The sequence below is a fragment of the Schistocerca gregaria genome, chromosome X, assembly GCF_023897955.1.
Source record: "Schistocerca gregaria isolate iqSchGreg1 chromosome X, iqSchGreg1.2, whole genome shotgun sequence".
NCBI lineage: Eukaryota > Metazoa > Arthropoda > Insecta > Orthoptera > Acrididae > Schistocerca > Schistocerca gregaria.
Window position 1 is genome coordinate 725989085 of NC_064931.1, and position 22074 is coordinate 726011158.

Here is a 22074-nt window from a genome sequence, read left to right on the forward strand (position 1 = left end):
TGTCAAATTCCTGTGTGTTAGTATGGAACTTCGCAGGCATGATGGCGGCTTGGAAAACTTGTTAATTAACCCTGCCTGACTGTCACTGTAACTGTAAGAATTCTACTACGTAAACAAAACCTAAACTTAAAGTTGTCCGAATTGTTTAGATTGGATGTCAGTGGCCAGTTGCTCAAATGCATAGTGCCATTCTCTTCATTAACCTGGGCAAGCTGCATGCCAAGAGCCATCTCATGTTTGCAGTATGTTGCGCGTGTCATAAGCCCCAATATTTTACCGTCGTGGAGACTGGCACTCAAGGGTAGTCCTGTTTCTCCAGTCTAGTAGGTACATACTGCAAGTATTTAAAGGTTATCATAGCAACTTGAGGTGGTCTAGGAAGTAATAAACTGTCAATAATCTCTTAATATCCACAGTTTAACACTAGGAAAGGATTGAGTGTTACAGTTGTGTATGGCACCTATTGTATAAGATGAGAGCATATGAAAGACAGCAGTGTCAGGCGAACTCTGTCCCTGATGGACCTTTTATAATACTTCAGTTAATCATATTAAATGTAATCCTTTTCACGAGTCATGTACTCACTACAGAGGAAACATTTCACATGTTAGCCATTTCTACAGCAGCACACATGATGCACTTTGGAATTTAAAATAGATATAGCACTGAAAAACATTTGAAGTTTATCATGTACTGAATGAAAACTGCACTGACTCACGGGTCTTACAACAATGATTCTAAAATACAATGTAGTGTGTCTGCTCATTAACACTGAATCAGTGGTCAGGATTCAACACTTCGAACACGTGATCAGTTGGCCATCTGCATGATCAAACCTTGGTGACACAACATGAGAAATTCTTGCAATTGCAGAGCCATGTGCCGAAATCACTTACCCATCATGTTGAGACAGCATAATGACTCGAGAATATGATCCTACTGTTGTTCTAAAGAGGGTCACAGTTGAAAATGATATTTGGGCACACATTCAAAGTCACTACCTACTCATACATGATACTTAGGTGTAATAAATGCAGAATAAACGATCACTACTTGGATGCTGTTTCAAGTACTAAGGGCAGTGTCTGAAGAAAGCTACTACTTCGTAAGTTCTAAATTAAATCAGAAATGAACATTTTTATGGTTTGTTAATTTACGTGTTCACCTCTCTGGCAGCCTGCGAGTGGTTCATTGTTTCAGGTCTGGCAACATGTTAGCTGACACCCATTCCACTGAACATATGCATCTACTTGTGAGTCACATAATATTTACACGATTTAGAAAATGAATGAAAGCATATGAACTGCACCAGAGGAATCTAACTTGTTATGTACTGTTTTCTTACCTTAACCTGTAGCCTTAAACATTCCTATAACTAATTTCTATATTTTGTGATATTTCAATTTATTGCATAGCAGACCAGTACGGGGAGTCCCCTTTGACATAGCCATTCCATGCACTCTTAAGCTGACAGAAAGGTCTGCCTACAGAAAGATTGCTCTAGAAACAAAGATGTTCTCCAATTTTCCATGCAAATCACCCGCCCTCCTCCTACCGTTCCCCATCCCTCTTTACCAGAGGCTAACACCTCTTTGTGAATATATTCTTCGCCACAAAGAGCCCCCAACTCTTGCAGCACTACCCCCCTTTCCATGCTGCAATCCTATCCTTTTATTATCCTTCTTTCCTCTAGGCCTTTCCATTGGATTGTATTCTTGGTATTTGACTGTGCTTGGGTCTGGCCTGTGATGGTGGAAACTTGTTTTAGTCCCTTCTGGCCTTACACAACTTTTCATTCCTAACTATATGGTCCTCTTGTTGGGATTGACTTGCTACTCCTTTTCCAAATTTTACAGAAATGCTGATGGTGCAGGGAAGGTTACCCAGGGCAGTGAGTATTCCACCTTATGTGCTTTTCTCTCTTTGCACCCTTCCTTTTTTTTTTTTAATGTACTATGCTCAAAACATGCTGCACGGAAGACCCAAAATGAGAACAATCACTCCGTAAAGGTAGTCCTTGTGAACACCCACCTTTGTGTGCCAACGGTGTGGAATATCACCCTTCATGTTTGCCAGTTTACCCGGTTTCCAAGAAATAACAGAAGATCCAGGAATACAAACCTATTGATGATCTGCCATAAGCAGAGGCACCGAAGAAATATGAATGACTAAATCCTATGGATATGGTGATTGGTGATGCTAACATCATGACCACCAACCCCCCCCCCCCCTGTCCCCCTTCCGCCCCCTACCTATACCTTCCCCAAGCCAGATCCCCCACCACTCTCCTCTCCTGTGGTACCACTTTCACCACCCGGTCTCTGCCAGAGACAGGGCTCCCTCTTGGGATCTCTTCCCCTAGAAACATAGCTCCCTTGCAGGATCTCTCTCCCTAGAAACACCCGGACTGTAGGCCTGACTCCAAACAGTGGCTGAACGAGACACAGCCTACAGGTCCCAGGGTTGTCTGCTCATCATTTGTCCCCACACTCATGGTGGATAGCCTCATGAACGAACCTTGCTTAAAAAAGGTTACCAGTGACAGAAAGATCTGTCCACATATTTGGATTCTGAACCGATGTAGGTGCATGTGGTTCCATCTCCACTGGCGACAGCTGGTGACTGGCCCCTTCACGCCTAACCGGGCCACCAGTCGTGATTATTCAGAATTTTAATGGATACTACTGTCACATGCCAGTACTACAGCACCATATTTCCTCTTCTACTGCTGTTCGCATTACTCTCAAAGAAATGCACTTAAATGATGACCATTCTCCAGTGCTCTGTGGTTATCATGCATTTTGTCGGAACCTGCTGGTCCTGAGAGGGTATCTGGAGAAATCTGTACTACAGTTTATCCAGATGACATCAGTGAAGGGATTCCCATACTTCATTGGAGACAGTAGCGGTGCAGATGCAGACAACCTCAGCGATTACTATTTGCAACATTTACCTGCATACAGGCTGGCCAGTTACTTATGTTTAAATGATCACACTATCCAACAACTTTCCGCCTCATTTCTCCTGCTTGGGGACTTTGGCATGAACTCCGCCGCCGCTGCCTGACGGACAGACTGGGGTCCACCATGCTGGGCACTTCACAGAGCCAACTGGCTTTTGTATGCATTGTCTGTTACATTTGCCATGTGTCTGTGGGTTTGCATTGATGAGGCTTACCAACAGCCTATTCAGAATATAATTGTTTTATGTGTAAACTGACTGACAAATTTGAGGCAGTTCTCTGGTACTGTCAAATTTCTCTGTAACATTATTTACTATGTAAGCTTCCATATGTGTTGTCCTAATGTTTTGTTAGATGTCTTGTTGGACAAATTGACTTTAGTAATTTTTTTATTGAAATCTCACATCTGTGCATCTTCCACAGGAATTTACAAGCTGGCACTGACTCATAAGAAACTTGGAATAACGAAAGAATTTATGGCAAACAAAATTTTGCCATTTTTGATGCCACTGAGTATTGAGAGTGATCTCACACTAAATCAGTTCAATGCATTTATGTCAGTAATTAAAGAAATGGTGAACCGTGTTGACACTGAACATCGAGCAAAATTGGAGCAGTTACACAAGCTCCAAGAATCTCAGAGGTAGGTTTCCATCTGTTTCTGTACCCAGGGTATGTGGGAGATGGGGCTTTAGGTTTGTGGTGAGTGAATAAACATAGAATTGATGACAGTTCTTATTCAGGATATAAACAATAACTGTTTACAGATTACTGCACTGGTGTAAGTGAAATCAAAACGAACAAATTGGTACACGATACTTGTGGTGTATCAGGCAGGGAAATGACCTTAAATTTGTCTACAAAGTCCACCTAGGCTACAGCGCATGCTCCACAAGTTCATTTTTTTTTTTTCCTGGTAAAATCATCCTTGAATATAAAGTCTCTTTTTCTTACATTTATAAAATTTAAGCTATATGTCTGTGTAAATTTTACCTCGAACTGTTAAGAAGTTTCACAGCATAAAATTATTGATTAAATCATTTTGTTTGTGTAGCCTTCTTGCTATGAAATTACTGTGGTACTAAGAGTTAAGTTAAAACTAAATTGTAAACGCAATTCATTTCTGCATATCCTTTACAAAAGTCATTTTTCTTGCTTTACCCTTACAGGAAAGTTAAAATTAATAATTTTAACAGAATGGTTGACAGAGTGGTTTAAGAGAGTGAGAGGATAAAAATCTTACTTGGCTTGCATGCATTGAAGTTTAGGTGGCCTTTGTAGACCAATTTGTGGTAAAATAAATGTAAATGTCGTGTGACTAGGGCCTCCCGTTGGGTAGACTGTTCACCGGGTGCAAGTCTTTCAGTTTAACGCCACTTCAGCAACTTGCGCGTTGATGGGGACGAAAAATGATGATGATTAGGACAACACAACACAACAGCCAGTCCCTGAGCGGAGAAAATCTCCAACCCAGCCGAGAGTCGAACCTGGGCCCTTAGGATTGACATACTGTCACACTGACCACTCAGCTACTGACCACTCAGCTACTGGGGGCGGACAATTTGAGGTTGTTCCTTGGCTTGATAGACTACAAGAGCAAGTGTCTTACATCAAACTGTTGGTCTCGACTCCCCCTACATCACTGCAGTCTGTTGTAAACAGTTATTGTTCACCCTGTGTATGTATTTATATAAATTACTTTAGTGACTTTCTAGATCATTGCTTTTACTGTAAACAAACGTATGTTTCATCATCTTTAAAGGCAGTGTAAATGTAGCATGGAAAGGTCTGGATAGAACGTACATAATTTAAGAGTGAAGGTAACAACTCGCCCAGTAATAGAGGTGTTGAGTTGATAGTCACACAAATGTGACTGAAAATATTGCTAGCTTTCAGATGAATCCTATTTTGAGCTAATGCACGGCACATACTTTCTCTTGCCGCCCCCCGCCCTCCGCCCCCCCCTCTCCCCCCCCCTCTGCGCCCTCTGCCCCCCTCCCCCCACAGCCAGCACAATTGAGATAGTGGGATGGAGGAGGGGGGGGGGGGGGAGAGGAGGAGGAGGAGGAGGAGGAGGAGGAGGAGGAGAGTGAGTGCATTCACCTGAAAACTAGCAAAGGTAGTTTTTAGTCTTTTTTTGTGTCTTTCGATGGCTCAATGTGAATGAAGTAATATGAGTTGAGAGGTGGTGAAGCTGAGCCCTTGGTAATGGCTTAAGGGTGAAATCAGTCTTGCTACTGGAGCTGTATTTTTCTTCTTTCATACATCTGCAGTTGTCGTTTGCTCATATGTTTGTTGAACACAGATATTTCTGAAAATGTTTGCATTTAACAGAGATTTTAATCCAGTAAAGAAAATGAACTTATGACATGGTTTCTGTGAGTGTTATATAGTGTCAACATACACTCCTGGAAATGGAAAAAAGAACACATTGACACCGGTGTGTCAGACCCACCATACTTGCTCCGGACACTGCGAGAGGGCTGTACAAGCAATGATCACACGCACGGCACAGCGGACACACCAGGAACCGCGGTGTTGGCCGTCGAATGGCGCTAGCTGCGCAGCATTTGTGCACCGCCGCCGTCAGTGTCAGCCAGTTTGCCATGGCATACGGAGCTCCATCGCAGTCTTTAACACTGGTAGTATGCCGCGACAGCGTGGACGTGAACTGTATGTGCAGTTGACGGACTTTGAGCGAGGGCGTATAGTGGGCATGCGGGAGGCCGGGTGGACGTATCGCCGAATTGCTCAACACGTGGGGCGTGAGGTCTCCACAGTACATCGATGTTGTCGCCAGTGGTCGGCGGAAGGTGCACGTGCCCGTCGACCTGGGACCGGACCGCAGCGACGCACGGATGCACGCCAAGACCGTAGGATCCTACGCAGTGCCGTAGGGGACCGCACCGCCACTTCCCAGCAAATTAGGGACACTGTTGCTCCTGGGGTATCGGCGAGGTCCATTCGCAACCGTCTCCATGAAGTTGGGCTACGGTCCCGCACACCGTTAGGCCGTCTTCCGCTCACGCCCCAACATCGTGCAGCCTGCCTCCAGTGGTGTCGTGACAGGCGTGAATGGAGGGACAAATGGAGATGTCTCGTCTTCAGCGATGAGAGTCGCTTCTGCCTTGGTGCCAATGATGGTCGTATGCGTGTTTGGCACCGTGCAGGTGAGCACCACAATCAGGACTGCATACGACCGAGGCACACAGGGCCAACACCCGGCATCATGGTGTGGGGAGCGATCTCCGACACTGGCCGTACACCTCTGGTGATCGTCGAGGGGACACTGAATAGTGCACGGTACATCCAAACCGTCATCGAACCCATCGTTCTACCATTCCTAGACCGGCAAGGGAACTTGCTGTTCCAACAGGACAATGCACGTCTGCATGTATCCCGTGCCACCCAACGTGCTCTAGAAGGTGTAAGTCAACTACCCTGCCCAGCAAGATCTCCGGATCTGTCCCCCATTGAGCATGTTTGGGACTGGATGAAGCGTCGTCTCACGCGGTCTGCACGTCCAGCACGAACGCTGGTCCAACTGAGGCGCCAGGTGGAAATGGCATGGCAAGCCATTCCACAGGACTACATCCAGCATCTCTACGATCGTCTCCATGGGAGAATAGCAGCCTGCATTGCTGCGAAAGGTGGATATACACTGTACTAGTGCCGACATTGTGCATTCTCTGTTGCCTGTATCTATGTGCCTCTTTTTCTGTCAGTGTGATCATGTGATGTATCTGACCCCAGGAATGTGTCAATAAAGTTTCCCCTTCCTGGGACAATGAATTCACGGTGTTCTTATTTCAATTTCCACGAGTGTAGTATATTCTGTCATCTTTGCTTTTCTTTGAAGTTTGCGATTGTGACTGAACCACAGATCATAATTTCTAATGTAATCTATTTCTTTATGATTAATTACTTTATTTTGTTGAGTAACTGGATTAGTAAGTAATGAAGTATTTTAAAATTAAAGCTCCAACATTAATTTAGTCAAGCACTGTTTGAATGTTGCCTCAAATTTACTGTTCAGAACTAAAAGACTGGCAGGTGCGGAAATAGTAACGGAGGAGGAAGAATCAAACCAACAGAATAACAACACACAAGTTTGTGCTCTTTTTTTTCCCAGGACTTCTCCTCTTAACCTCCAAGACCTGCCTACCAGAAGTCAATCAGCTGATGTTGAAAAGCTGTTTAATAGAATGGGAATAGACAGCTCACTGAGTAGCAGTGTCCCTGGTACTTCCTCACCTGAGTCTAAAGCTGAGTCTTCAAATGGGTCGTCAAAATCCCTTTCACTAGAAGAGAAACAGAGGTTAGTTGTCAATAGTGTTTAATATAAATGATTGGTCTATGCCAATGTTCCACAAAATCCAAAAAGGCTTAGATTATTTTCATGTTTTGTATACACAGCGAAAGGAAACAATACTGTAGTATGGTAGCTGAATGAAGATAGGTGATTTGATGTTTGCAAGATTGTTACTCTGTTGTGTACACAATTACAGTGAAATCTAGATTAATCACGAAATAAGATGTTGGTGAACTAAAATAAGAAAGCCATTGATTAAAACTGATTCATGGAAATGACAGTTAATGTTTCAGAGAAATGAATGGCAGGAATTTTCTATTGTTGACTCTAGTAATGTAGTAATCCTCCAGATAATACCGGGAAATTAGACAATCATTTTGAAGAAAAGGGTTTTCTGTACAATATAACAGGTTGTAACTTAGAGACTGGTCAGATCTTAAGTAACATTTTGCAGGATTGTACTTTGGCTAGTTTTCAGTTGAGGCAAACTGTTGCAATGGCACAGTGTAAAACTGTTTCTTAATGACATAAGTAATACATATTTCTTCAAAAGTTCTTTTAGTTACTTGTGCTACAGTTTAATGCCTTACTGTATCAGCACAGTGTTGAATCTAAAAGAAGAATGTGAAGGCTCAAATCCTGTGTCAAGCTGTTACTGTGTTATCCTCCCATGGGATACCAGTGTAATCTCTTTCCCAGACCAAGACCAACTGAGCTGAACTTTAGCTTCATGGTCTTGCATGGCCATTTTTGATGCTCAAAGAATTCTTGCGATGTGTTGCCAACTAATGTCGGGCATGGCCTCCAGTTGTCTTGATTGCAACAGCACTATGGTTACTAGCCCAGTCTTTGTTGTATTTGCAATGGATTCTTCAACCTGCACTACAGGATGGAGACCTTGAATGGGTGAAGTGGACATCATATACTGAAAATGGTCACTCATCCTCCTTCATGAATTTATGGAAGGCATTCTACAATGAACCACGTTGTTGACTGAAGAGCAATTAAGATGACACCTCTTGAACAGTGTAGGCAGACATATCTCCAGAAACACGCAAGATCAGTAATTCATCTTGTAGGAAATGAAAAGTAAAAAAGAAAAAGGCTTGTCAGCAATGATTTTTCAGTGGCCATAAAGGACTATGTACATGAAGAAAACAAGGTTTTAATATATTCAGTGAACTAGAAAGATTAAATTATGTTAAGTCCTGAAAAATGACACTGAAATGCTGAAACTATGCTGTTTTTATTAAACAAGAAAGTAAACATCTGAAATGTCCCAAATAGTGTGCGTTAGCTGAAGAAAGAAAAAATGGATTTTCACAAAATAAAAATTAAGTGTGGAGAGTTACAAACAAAGGTAGCCATAAACATCAGTGTAGTAATTCTATTACTCTTTCTTCAAACAAGGCTGTAGCAGTTATTAAAGTAGAATTGCATGTTGATACTGAATGAAAGAATAAATGTAAATGTAAGTGGAAGTGGGTAACATACAATGGAAGCAAAAATATGTAAATGGATGAGAGTGACTTATAATTAAGATCAAAAATGGGCATCACAATAGTTAAACTTAACAAAAAAAGACAATTACTTCTTACTGGTTGATTTTATGATTAAATAAGTCCCAAATCCAAGAATTGATGTTTGTCCATGAATTCTTAAGTGAATAAATGTCTCAGCATGGAAATACAAAATTGTGTTCACAAGCACGAGGATCATCCAATTCAAGGGTTGGCCCCCAACTGTTATGTGTTATGGACATCTGTCAAATTCTTAGCCACCCACAGAAGACACATTTTTTGTACCCGAGATGCTCTGTCATTTATTTTGTAGGACTGAATTTGTGGAAAACATTAATATGTTGTGCTTTAAGTGAAGTACCAGTTTTCCTGGATTTTATCTTCAGTTTTTGCTTTTTCGTCATCTGTAATAACCGATTGCTTTCAACCCTGACCTTACCCTTGCACACTCTTTCTTCCTTGATCAAACGTAATGCACAATTTCCTCAATGAAGACTTGTACATTGCAGTGTCACATTAAACATTCTGTATGTGCCTATAAATTTCAATAAGCCAAACATTTAGTGTATTCAGAAAATGAATGAGATTAAGCACTTTCTATTCGGTGGAATTTTCATTGTGTGCTGCCATTTTGAAAGGTTACATTACAAAAAAGCGTGACCACTTAGCAAAAAATCTTGGCTCACACTGAGATATAGGAAGAAGTTAATCAGCACACTTGTGATTGCAGTGGTGGGGGATTGGCGTCCGACATGGTGTGCGAACATTGTTTACTTTTGGACGACCCTCAGGAGGTGTAATTTAGCAATGAGACTAAATATCTAATTTAATCTGCTAGAAACCTATACAGAAATTCTGGGCTCTTAATTAGAGGCATAATAGGTCATGAGTAAGTGAGAAGTGTTTGTAGGGAAAAAACTGCAGTATTAAGGAACATTGTAATAGGCTAGGAGCAGCATTCATGTATCCATATGAGATTTAAAATGATGAATATCTGAGAAATAATCATACATTTTAAACAGGTTAGGCCCCAAATGCTTAACTACATGGTCACTAATACCGTTTCACACTAACGTAACAAAATCCATGATAGAGTGATATGCAAATACACAGATGGTGGCAGTATCGCGTACACGAGGTATAAAAGGGCAGTACATTGGCGGAGCTGTCATTTGTATTCAGGTGATACAGTGACAAGGCACCTCATGTGATTATGGCCACATGACTGGAAATAAGACTTTGAACATCAAATAGTAACTGGAGCTAGAAGCACAGGACATTCAGTTTTGGAGTTTGTTAGGGAATTCAATATTCAGAGATCGAGAGTGCGCCAAGAACACCAAATTTTAGGCATTATCTCAAACCAAGGACATGCAGTGGTAGACTGCCTTCACCTAACGACTGAGAGCAGTGGCGTTTGTGTTGTGTTCTGCCTTCTCGTTGAATATGGGGTGCCTAGGAAACCTGCTTTCTTGGATTGCTAGAAAACAATTCAAGCAAATTGTATTAATGGATTTTTATTACAATAAGATGAATGACAATACTTACCTTTGCGAATTTACAATGGTGTGTCACAATCAAATAGCAACCAACAAATAGGAAGTCTCTTCAGTATATACAACTCCTAATACAAGTGAAATTATACTGTTCCTAAGTCTCTGCTGTAGATCTCATAGGACTGCTAGTCTTCAACTCGGTTGGTGGTGATTCGTTTGTGGGGCGCTCAACTGCGCGATCATCAGCACCTGATGATGAGGACAACATAAACACCCACTCCCCAGGCACAGAAAATCCGCAATCCGGCCAGGAATCAAACTCAGAACCTCATGATCCAGAGGTTGCAACGTTAGCCACTAGACCACAAGCTGTGGACTTCAACTCGGGTGAGGCTCTTCACCTGGAGGCCGCTGCTGTCTCGATGTCGTCCTAGAAAGGGGTCAGTCAGTGTACTATTTGGCTGACGTTGTCTCGCAGCCCTCTCTGCTGTAATGTACATGACCAATGTGCCAGCACTTGACGTTATGCTGAAACAGTTTGCATAGAGATATCAGTGCTAACAAACGAACAACACTGTGTGAAATAACCACAGAAATCAATGTTCGACATATAATGAACGTATCTGTTAGGGCAGTGTGGCACAATTAGTCGTTAATGGTCTATGGCAGCAGACGACTGCCATATGTGTGTCATCTGGGTCCAGATCCAGTAAGGTCATGGGTGGTGACTGGAGAACTGGGAATACCAGATGAACACAACCAGCAGTGTTGTCCTGCAAGCAGACGCTATGTCTGTTGTTGTTTCTCCTTGGGGTGGGAAAGATAGTTTGCCCCCACATAGCACAAATGGAGCTGGTTCTGGTGCTGGCGAAGGATGCCTTGAATCATAGCCACCAGGACCAGCTAGTGAGTGACTGTACATGGACAGTGGTGCTGCCTCATCCCCAGCCAGATGTATCTCAAATTGTGTGTGCAAGGGAAGGAGATGCCCACCTTAAAAGATGGGGCTGCTTTTCCTTGTACTGGTTGCAGCTGCAACACATCTAACAGAGAACAATGAGGACATCCATGCGAGAGTTGCGATCGTGCGTTGGTGTTGCTGGATAAAATGTAATACAGACCACAGAATTGGTATGTGTAAATGTCACTAGTTTCTCTATGTTTTAAACATTCACACAAAATTTTCAGCTGTGCCCTCAGAGGCAGGGTGAAATGGATTTGAGTTAATACGTTTGATTCCATTCCGGGTGCAAAAGTGTTGAGGTCCTCTATCGGTGGTATCCTCTGTCTTGATCTGTTGCATTTTGACGTCGCATGGGAAATGAGAATATGCGTCTATTAAAATCAACCCCATGATCCCATGGAATTGACCCACAAAATCTGCATGCAACTGTTCACATGGTTGTAATCCCACCAGATGTATTGGTGGATCAATCTATATAATTATGCATAAGTCTGACGAGTTTTCTCTGTGTGGTGCAGAAGGATAAATACCATGTCACATGTCTAAACAGCCATAGCAGGTTTCAGCTGCCACAGTCTCACTTGTTGCACCCAGTCGATGTTTACAGTAAGCTCTCTGTTGTATTTTGTGATGACCACCCGGTACTACATGGTTTTCTCCTGGACTGTGATCTGAACATTGTTTTCATCTTCCGTTGATAGTTGGATAGCACACAGACGTGGTATCCTACAGCAACATCCACACGTATCACACATCACAACGTAGATTACCCACTTCAAAACAGAACTAAATCACTTAACACAATTTACTCTTTACAAATTCTTGTTTTTTATGAGAAGCAAAAATTAGGCCAACAGGTTAGCACCTGAAGTGCGTAATGTAATATAAGAAGTATCTTATTTCTGCTTGCAGCAAGAACTTAGCACTCACTTAACTGTAGTATCTGTTAATTAATATAACCACAACAGAATGTAACTGTACTGTACACATACTCTATGTAAACAAACAACTAGTGTGAAATTTTCTAAATCAGATGACGTAAGTGTCTTCAAAGAAATATGAACTTCACTCATTATTAACACACTCAATTTAAATTGTTAGAAAGAAAGACAGCACAATTAAATGGGATTCTCTAAGTTAACTGTGCCAAAACGTAAACAAATATAAGACTATAACCTGACCTTACAATGTTTTTACATTTTCTGGACTAACATGTAAAGGAAAGTGATACCTGTAATAGTAATTTGTGCAAAATTAATGGTTATTACAATCTAAATAACTTATCTTTGCGAGAGCCCAAAATCTCAGTTGTATTGCCCTACACAGGGCTGGCAATGTCGTATCCACGATAAAAGAATGACGACAAGATCAGTCAGAGGTCAAATAAATTAGGATCGTTGCTTATGATTGCTGTGGAATAATCTTTACAGACATGAGTTCCATTTGGACAAAGTGTTGCTGCAGTGACTGCAGTTAACAACTGAACGAAACAATAGCACTAAAGCTGACTTTACTTGCTCAAGAGTAGACTGCTCATTCTTCACTACAAAGCTAGCCTGCACATTGTCTATATCGTAAATGAGACGATGTATGAATGTGGTTGGAAAGTGTTACCTTCAAGCGCACAACAGTCCCAGCAGGAGTCAACTAGGCTGTCCTATCCTCGAAGTTAAAACAATCTCTGCAAGAATGCCATTTGTCAGCTGAATATAGATCACTAGCGAAGCATTCCACAAATATGTATTTGGAATCTTCTATTAGTGCCCCCCCCCCCCCCCCTCTCTCTCTCTCTCTCTCTCTCTCTCTCTCTCTCTCTCTCTCTCTCTCTCTCTCTCTCTCTCTCTCTCTCTCTCTCTCTCCCCCCCCCCCTCCCTCCCTCCCCCCATGCCTATCTCCTCCACCCCCTTTCTCTGTGTCCATCTCATTCACCCCTCCCCTTCTCTCTGCCCATCTTCTCCATCTCCTCTCTCTGCCCCTCTCCTTGTCCACCTTTCCCTGCCCCCCCCCCCCCCCACCCTCCCCCTTCTCTTGGTCCATCTCTTTTCTCTTTCTCTGTCCACCCCCCCCCCCCCCCCCTCTATTAATTTCCATGCTGCCCCAGTATACTTAAATGTAATTGCTGCTTCTTCTCCTCCTTCATTTATTATCGTTTGAGCTTCCACTAAAATAATTTAAGTGAGCTTGCTGCTTCACTAACCATTCCATCCCAGCTCAGTGCTCAAACATCATAAACTCTCTATGTAGTTCTTACGACAACCAAAATTGCTCTTCACAGCTTTACTCTTGTACTTACTGCACCATCAGTAAACACCTCAAACACCAGAAGACATGGCGTTGCCTCTCTTTGTTCCAACCATTTCATATATAACTTTCTGGATAATGCGTTAACAGGACTCCCTGAATCTAGTAAAATATCAAGCTCTTTGTCAAAACTCTTGCCCTCTATAATGGAGTACAAAGTTTCTCAGGCCGTCTTCCATCTTCCCACATTCAGTCATCCACTAATCCACCCATCCACTCCATTTTACATATTATCAACATTAGTGGTTTAGCTTTTACAATTTTCAATCGGACCTCATTAGGAACTGAAATCTCTCTTCCTCGTGTCGCCTTTGTTATGGCATGCGATACTCATTGTTTACCTCTGGCTCCATGTGAGCCAGTTAATTCACCACTGCCCTCCTGCACCCAACATAATGGCAGACAAACCATCACTGCTGCCTCTATAGCCATTTTAACTTCCTCAGAAACCATGACCACATGATTGTCACCATTTCACCAGTTGTTTTGCCTGTCTTCGTTCTTTCACTCTTCCACATCCATTTGTTGTCCTTCATGTCATTCAGATTCTATGACTTGCAGTATTTATTCTGACATATCTAGCTGCCCTAGCTTCTACATCATCCTTTCGGATAAGTGTGAGTTACTCAGGTGCTGCCACTGTCAGTTTACAAATCATTAATAACCTCATCATTTCTGTACTGTTTGGCTCACTAAAGTACAAGTTCTGTTCATATATTCATGTAAAAATTTCTTCAGGCACCTGACACAATTGAGCCTGTGTCTTCTTTTTTAATATGAGCTATTCCGACTGTAGTTTTGTTTCTTTTCTGACCAGTACTGGTTTAAGAATTCTCTGTGGAAATTTACATACGTTTTACACTTAAGACCAATCTTCATTCCCTACAATCGTGCACCTCCTTCCATATATGACTGTCAGGCGGAAGCAGCCGGCCAAGACATAAGCAGCAGCAACAAGGTGGTGACAAATTTTGTGACTTTTACGAGTTCCTAACCAGGACTGGATTGTATAGGCTCATCTGTGTGCTTTGGTAGTTTAGTTCCTTGAGTTTGTGTGTTAATTTAATATTTGATAAACACTGTTGTCGTGTTTTCATTTGTGGTGGGAAGTAAACCAATTTTGTGACATATTAAAAGTTCCTAATCAGGAGAAAATCATTTAGTCTCACCTGAGTGCTTTGGTAGTTCACTTTTTGAATCTGTGCGTATTCATCTAATTTACTAGATACATGTACTTTGTTTATCTGTGTAGTGTAGTTTGCCACAGTCTTTAGTGTGGACAGGGACTGTGATTGCTGTGTGCGAATGCGAGACGAGTTGGTGACACTTCAGTCTCAGCTCCAGGTTGTGATGGCTTCAGTTACACTGCTTGAAGCTGCAGTGGATGGACATCACTGTTGTTGGACGGCCTTGGGGATCCAATGGATGCCCAGCATGTTTGAGTCTGCTGATCAGTAAGCACCGGTGACCAGCCCAGTTACTCCTTATTCTGAAATTTACCCTTTACCCTTGGTCAAGTGGGAGGTCACCTCGGAGCATGACAGCTGGTGAAAGACTTCAGAGGGGGCCACACAAAGACCTCCCTGGTTAGTCTGACAAACAGGTTTTAGCTGTTGTTTGTGGCTGACACTGTCCCTTAACAAGATGCAGTTGCTTGTCCTGTTTCAGAGGAAACCTTTTCAGCCTGCAAAATCCAGACAGTCATAGAGGATGAGGTTATTGGTAGTTGTGAGCTCCAGTGTTGGGTATGTTATGGGGCCCATTAGGGACATGGCTGCCGAGGAGGGGCAGAAAGCCAGGACTACACTCAGTGTGCATACCTGGTAGAGTCATTACAAATGTGGAACGGGTCCTTCCGGATGCCATGAAGACCACGGGGTGCAGCCAACTGCAGGTGGTGGCTCATGTCAGGTACCAATGATGCGTCTCGCTTTGAATTGGAAGAGATTCTCTCTGGTTTCGAATCACTAACAGAAGTGAAAAAGGCTACCAGTCTTGCTTGCGAGATGATAGCAGAGCTCACCATTTGCAGCAGTCAACAGGACCAATTTGAGGACCTCTGGCACAGAGCCAAGTGGAGCGTATGATTCAGAGACTTTGATCCTTCTGCGACCATGTAGGCTGCAGATTCATTGATTTGCACCATAGGCAGGTTGGGTTTCGGCTTCCGTTAATAGATCAGGATTACACTGCTTGCAGGAGGCGGCTACACAGGTTGCAGGGCCTGTGTGGCATTCATTGACTGGGCAATTTTTTAGGTTAGAGGCTCTTGGGGAAACACACAATGGGCTTTGGTGTCGAAGGGTGCAGGTTTCACACAGGAAGAATTTAGATTCAGGAACCTTTATTATAACAGTTGTAAATTGTTGTAGCTGTGTCAGGAAAGTACCTCCAAAATAACTGTTTAAATACAGAGGTACACATAAAACATCGTCTGAAATTGTGCTAAATGCATTCTCTGAAAATTATTTTGAGCAATTAGTTCATCAGCCCACGCGAATAGTAAACAGTTGTGAAAACACACTTGACCTCGTAGCAACAAATAATCATGAGCTAATAACGAGCATAAAAATGGATACAGGGATTAGTGAACACGGGTTGGTAGTACCGAGACTGAATATTGTAACCCCCAAATCCTCCAAAAATAAACGAAAAATATATCTGTTCAATACAGCAGATAAAAATTCACTCACCGCCTTTGTGAGAGAGAATTTCCACTTCTTCCAAATTTGCAATGTAAGTGTAGACCGGATGTGACTTGAATTCAAAGAAAGAGTTTTGAGAGCCAGTAAGAGATTTATACCAAATAAATTAACGAACAAAAGAGCTAATCACCTTGGTATGCAAAATGGGTCAGAACACTGTTGCAGAAACAACGGAAAAAGTATGTTAAATTTAAACAAATGCAAAATCTCCAGGATTGGCGGTCTTTTACAAAACCTTGAAATTTAATGAACACTTCAATGCGAGATTCTTATAACAGTCTTTACAATGAAATTTTGTCTCAAAACCTGCCAGTAAAAATCCAAAGAAACTCTGATGGTATGTGAAGTATGCTAGTGGCAAGATGCAATCAATGCCTTCTCTGTGATATAGCAATGGAAGTACTATCGACGACAGTGGTGCCAAAGCAGGGTTACTAAACACAGCCTTCTAAAATTCCGCCACCAAGGAAGACTGTAAATATTCCAGAATTCAAATTCTGAACAGCTGCCAACACGAGTAACTTAGAAGTAGATATCCTCGGAGTAATGAAGCAGCTCAAATCGCATAATAAAAGCAAGTCTTCCAGTCCGAACTGCGTACCTATTTGGTTCCTTCCAGACTATGCTGATGCAATAACCTCATACTCAACAATTGTATACAACTACTTGCTCGACAAAAGATCTGTGCACAAAGACTGGTAAGTTGCACAGGTTGTGACGACCCCCCTCAGTGTCGATGTACTGCATTGCTACACTGGCTGAAAAATGGGTTGTGGCAGTACAAGACTGACTACTTTAAATGATATAGCCAACAGGAGCACATTTGTTTTTCACAGTACTTATCTTTCACTGTTCACACCCCCTGTGGGTCCAGGGGTAAGAATAGGCCTGAGGTATTCTTGTGTGTCGTAAGAAGTGACTACAAGGAGTCTCACATGTTTTGGCCTTTATGTGATGGTCCCCTGTAGAGTCCTCCATTCTTCAAAATTTTCCCGAAGAGCGAGCCAGTTGGGGAAGGGTGCTTTACATGGTGCATTGTGTCCATTGTGCCTTGAGATCTGTAGCCCACTTTCTTGTTGCCTCATTGCAGTCCCGCTCATTCTCCATCTTGTTGGCAAGGACAGCTTCCTGGGTGCATTTTCCACTACGCACTATGCAGTGTCGCTTTCTGCGCTGATGATGACCATAGACTTGTTTGCTCCTGATATCCAGCCCGGTAGCCAGTCTGTTGTGGTGGGGCTGCAATGTGCCCTATGGGTTGTAGCCCCCCTGACAACACAGGGATCGGTCTGCTGATGCCTGTGCCATTAACTCTCCACATATGCCAAAGAGTAGATGCCTGTCAGCATGGGATATCAGGACTCCCAGATATGGCCATCCTGCCAGGTGGCCTTTGCTGCAGGTGGGTGGCACCTGTGGGGAGACCCCTGGTTCGAATGGGTGGCATCAGGGCGGGTGACGCGCGATGAAGCGTATCACATCATCACTTGCTGGTGATCAAACACCAGCAGTCTCTAAGCATTGTAAGTCTTAGTACAATGCAAGGAAGTATGACCCTAAATCATTCCCCTCCCTGGTCACACCATGGGAGGAACGCCAGGTCAAGGATGGCAGTGAACCTTATTCACCCCAGTACCTCGTATGTATGAGAACTGATGGGGACTCCTTTGTTTCAGTGAAGCCACAGTTTTTTTTGTAGAGCATTTAGAGGATGAGTTTGAGGAGGTGGAGGGCATTGTCCAAAATGCCCTCTGGGCAAGTTTCCTCTACCCAGTCATGGGCTTTACTCATTTGTACCAAGTTGGGGGATGTTTCTGTTACCATCACACCACACAAGAGCTTACATATGGTCCAAGGTATTATAATCCACAGGGACCTTCTTTTGCAATCTGACGATGAGCTGCTCGCCAATTTAGAGCGACGAGGTGCTCATTTCGTGCGGCCCGTCCATTGGGTTCTGAGGGATAATCATATTGCCACTGGTGCCTTCATCTTGGCCTTCGAAGGTGACACCTTACCCGAGAAGGTCAAGGTGATGGTCTACTGCTGTGATGTCAATCCATATATCCCTCCCTAAATTTGGTGCTTTAAGTGCTGGAAGTTTGGCCATATGTCTTCCCGCAGTACTTCCAGCATCACATGTCAATTGTGGACGTCCATCACATTCCAATATTCCATGTTCCCCACCTTCCATCTGTGTCAACTGCAGTAAGCATCATTCACCGTGCTTGCCAGACTGCAGAATTCCAAAAAAGGGTGGAAAATCATGGCATACAAGACCCTGGACTGACTGACCTACGCTGAGGCTGAGAGAAAATATGAGTGCCTACATCCTGTGGCTATGACCACCTCGTTTGCCACCACTACAAGAAGAGTTGTAGCCCCCATCAGTTCATCAGTTGTGCGAATTCCAGTCAGATCTCAGAGCCATAAAGCTACACCTGTCCCTTTGATGGTGGGGGGCAATTGCGCCCCCCCCCCCCTCTCCCCCTGTTGCTCCCGCACAACCTACCTTGGGAGCACTGCCCCCCCCCCCCCTTCCCCAACCCCTGGGGACACTAGTCCCCACTTCCCAGTCGGAGAAGAATAAGTCGTCTTTGGCTGCTCTCACGAGGAAGGGATCCCTTGGGTCACTTGCTAGTGGGAAAGATGATGCCTGCCAGCAGCTGAAGTGCCCAAAAGCAGGTGGTCGTAGGGCTTCTCGATCCTCCTCAGTCTCAGAGACTGAATCCTTGAAGCCCTCCCAGTGAGAGAAACCTGAGGAGCAGTGAGAAAAGTCCAAAAAGAAGACCACTAAGACCAAGGAAATTGTGGTGGCACCCACACCACAGCTACCTACAAGCATTGCGTCTGGGGATGAGGTGGAGATTTTGGCATCCGCTGAGGATCCAGATCTTGCCGGACCCTCAGACACAAAGGATATAGACTGCTCCGGCAATAAGTCGGTGGCAGCAGGTGACCCTGAGGCGTAAACTACCTCATTGATGGTTCTGTGCATTCCCAGTCTCATGATGTCATCCTCCAGTGGAATTGCAGTGGCTTTTTCCACCACCTAGTTGAGCTACAGCAACTGTTAAGCTTTATACCTGCTATTTGCATTGCCCTCCATGAAACCTGGTTCCCGGCAATGCCAACCCCTGCCCTCCATGGCTGTAAGGGATATTACAGGAACTGTAGCGACCTATAATCGAGTGTCAGGTGGAGTTTGCGTTTGTCATAAACTCAGTCTGTAGTGCAACTGTGTCCCTGAAGTTGTGGCTGTCAGAGAAAGGATGACACAGGAAATAACTGTCTGCAATGTATATCTTACTCGATATGGTGCAGGACCCCTGAATGTATTAGCTGCACTGATTGATCAACTCGCTAAACCTTTCCTACTTTTGGGAGACTTCGACACCCGTAACCCCTTGTGGGGTGGCACCATTATTACTGGCTGAGGCAGAGGTGTCGAAAATTTTCTGTCACAATTTGACCCGGCCTCTGCCTCTTAAATACTGGGGCTGTCACACATTTCAGAGTGCTGATGATAGATACTCGGCCATGATTTATCAATTTGCAGCCCACGACTTCTCCCATCTATCCACTGGAGAGCACATGACGACCTGTTTGTTAGTGACCACTTCCCCATCTTCCATCACGAAGATCAGACGGTTTTTTGGGTATCAGACCCCAACAGGTGTCCCTGGTATTAACATCAATAGCTTATTGTCTACTGATGCAAACATGATTGCTGAGCACTTTGCTGAGGACTGTGCTCGAGCCTCTGCGTCGGAGAACTACCCCCCCAGCCTTTCGCACCCTCAAACGGCGGATGAAAAGGAAAGTCCTCTGGTTTTCTACATGTTGCAGTAAGCCCTATAACACCACATTTACAGAGTGGGAGCTCCTTAGGGCCCTTCCACATTGCCCTGACACAGCTCCTAGGCCAGATCGAATCCATGGTCAGGTGATTAAACATATCTCATCTGACTAAAAGCAACATCTCCTCATCTTCAACCGGATCTCCTGCGATTTTGTCTTTCCATCGCAATGGCGGGACATCATCATCATTCCGGTGCTTAAAACCAGTAAAAACCCACGTGATGTGCATAGCTATCAGCCCATCAGCCTCGCCAACATTCTTTGTAAGCTGCTGGAACATATGGTGCATCGACAGTGGGGTTGGATCCTGGAGTCACGTGGCCTACTGGCTGCATGTCAGGGCGGCTTTTGGCCAGGCTTGCTGTACCATTGATAATTTCGTGTCCCTCAAGTTTGCCATCCGAACAGCCTTTTCCAGATGCCAACACCTGGTTGCTGTCTCTCTTGATTTATGAAAAGCGTATGGCACCACCTGCCGACGACATATCCTTGCCACATTATACGAGTGGGGTCTCCGAGGCCCACTCCTGATTTTTATCCAAAATTTCCTGTCGCTCTTTACTTTCCATGTTCAAGTTGTTGCCTCCCATAGTTCACCCCACATCCAGGAGAATGTGGTCTAGCAGGGCTCTGTATTGAGTGTATCTATATTTTTAGTGGCCATTAATGGTCTAGCAGCAGCTGTTGGGTCGTCCGTCTCACTGTCTCTGTATACAGATGACTTCTGCATTTCGTACTGCTCCACCAATACTGGTGTTGCTGTGAGGTGCCTACAGGGAGCCATCCACAAGGTGCAGTCATGGGCTCCAGCCCACGGTTTCCAGTTTACAGGCGCAAAGTCGTTTGTTATCCACTTCTGTCGGCATCGTACCATTCATCCGGAGTCAGAACTTTACCTTAATGATGATACACTCACTGTAGTGGAGACATGTCGATTCTTAGGACTGGTTTTCGATGCTTGATTGACTTGGCTTCCTCACTTCCATCAGCTTAAGCGGAAGTCAGCACCTCAATGCCCTACTCTGCCTGAGCAACACCAACTGGGGTGCAGATCGCCCTACACTACTGCAGCTCTACAGTGCCCTTGTTCAATCCCACATGACTATGGGAGTATGGTTTATGGTTCGGCGGCACCCTCAGCATTGTTTTACTTGACCCAGTGCAGCACTACAGCGTTTGCCTAGCGACAGGAGCTTTTAGGATGAGTCTGGTGACCAGCATCCTAGTGGAGGCCGGAGTCCCTCCATTGCAGGTTAGGCATGCACACTTGCTCTCCAGTTACGTTGCACATGTTTGTAGTTCTCCTGCGCATCCGATTTACTGTCTACTTTTCCTGCCTACAGCGGTTCATCTCCCGCATCGCTGGCCCAGGTCAGGGCTTGCAATTGCAGTTGCTGTGCAATCCATTCTCTCCAAACTGGAGTCCTTGTTTTTACCACCTATACTTGAGGTTCCGTGGTGTACGCCTAGGCCGCGGCTCCTCCTGGACCTTTCATATGGCCCAAAGCACTCGGCTAACTCTGCGACTCTCTGCTGTCACTTATACTGGTTTACACCGATGGCTGATGGTCACATTGGCTTTGCCTTTGTTCATGGAGGACATACAGAACAACAGTCCTTGCCAGATAGCTGCGTTGTTGTCACTGCAGAGCTGGTGGCCGTATCTCGTACTCATGAGTACATCCGCTCATGCCCAGGCGAGTCATTTCTCCTGTGTACTGACTCCTTGAGCAGCCTACAAGCTATCCACCAGTGCTACCCTTGTCATCCTTTAGTAGCGGCCATCCAGGAGTCCATCTATGCCCTGGAACAGTACAGTCATTTAGTGATGTTTGTCTGGAACCCAGGACACAGCAGAATCCCAGGCAATGAACTTGCTGACTGGCTGGCCAAACAGGCTACATGGAAACTGCTTATGGAGATCGGCTTCTGACCTGTGTTCAGTATTATGCT

At 44.1% G+C, this 22074-nt stretch overlaps 1 protein-coding gene across 2 annotated transcripts in view; it reads left to right on the top strand.

The window, feature by feature from the left end:
• Positions 1 to 22074, top strand: part of LOC126299596 (SCY1-like protein 2) — a gene marked incomplete at its 5' end in the record, with an annotated part of 158499 nt that overhangs the window by 109559 nt on the left and 26866 nt on the right. For both annotated transcript variants that reach the window (XM_049991616.1, XM_049991617.1), the window contains 2 exon segments: positions 3386 to 3605; positions 7095 to 7280. In XM_049991616.1, coding sequence (XP_049847573.1) covers positions 3386 to 3605; positions 7095 to 7280 — 406 coding nt within the window.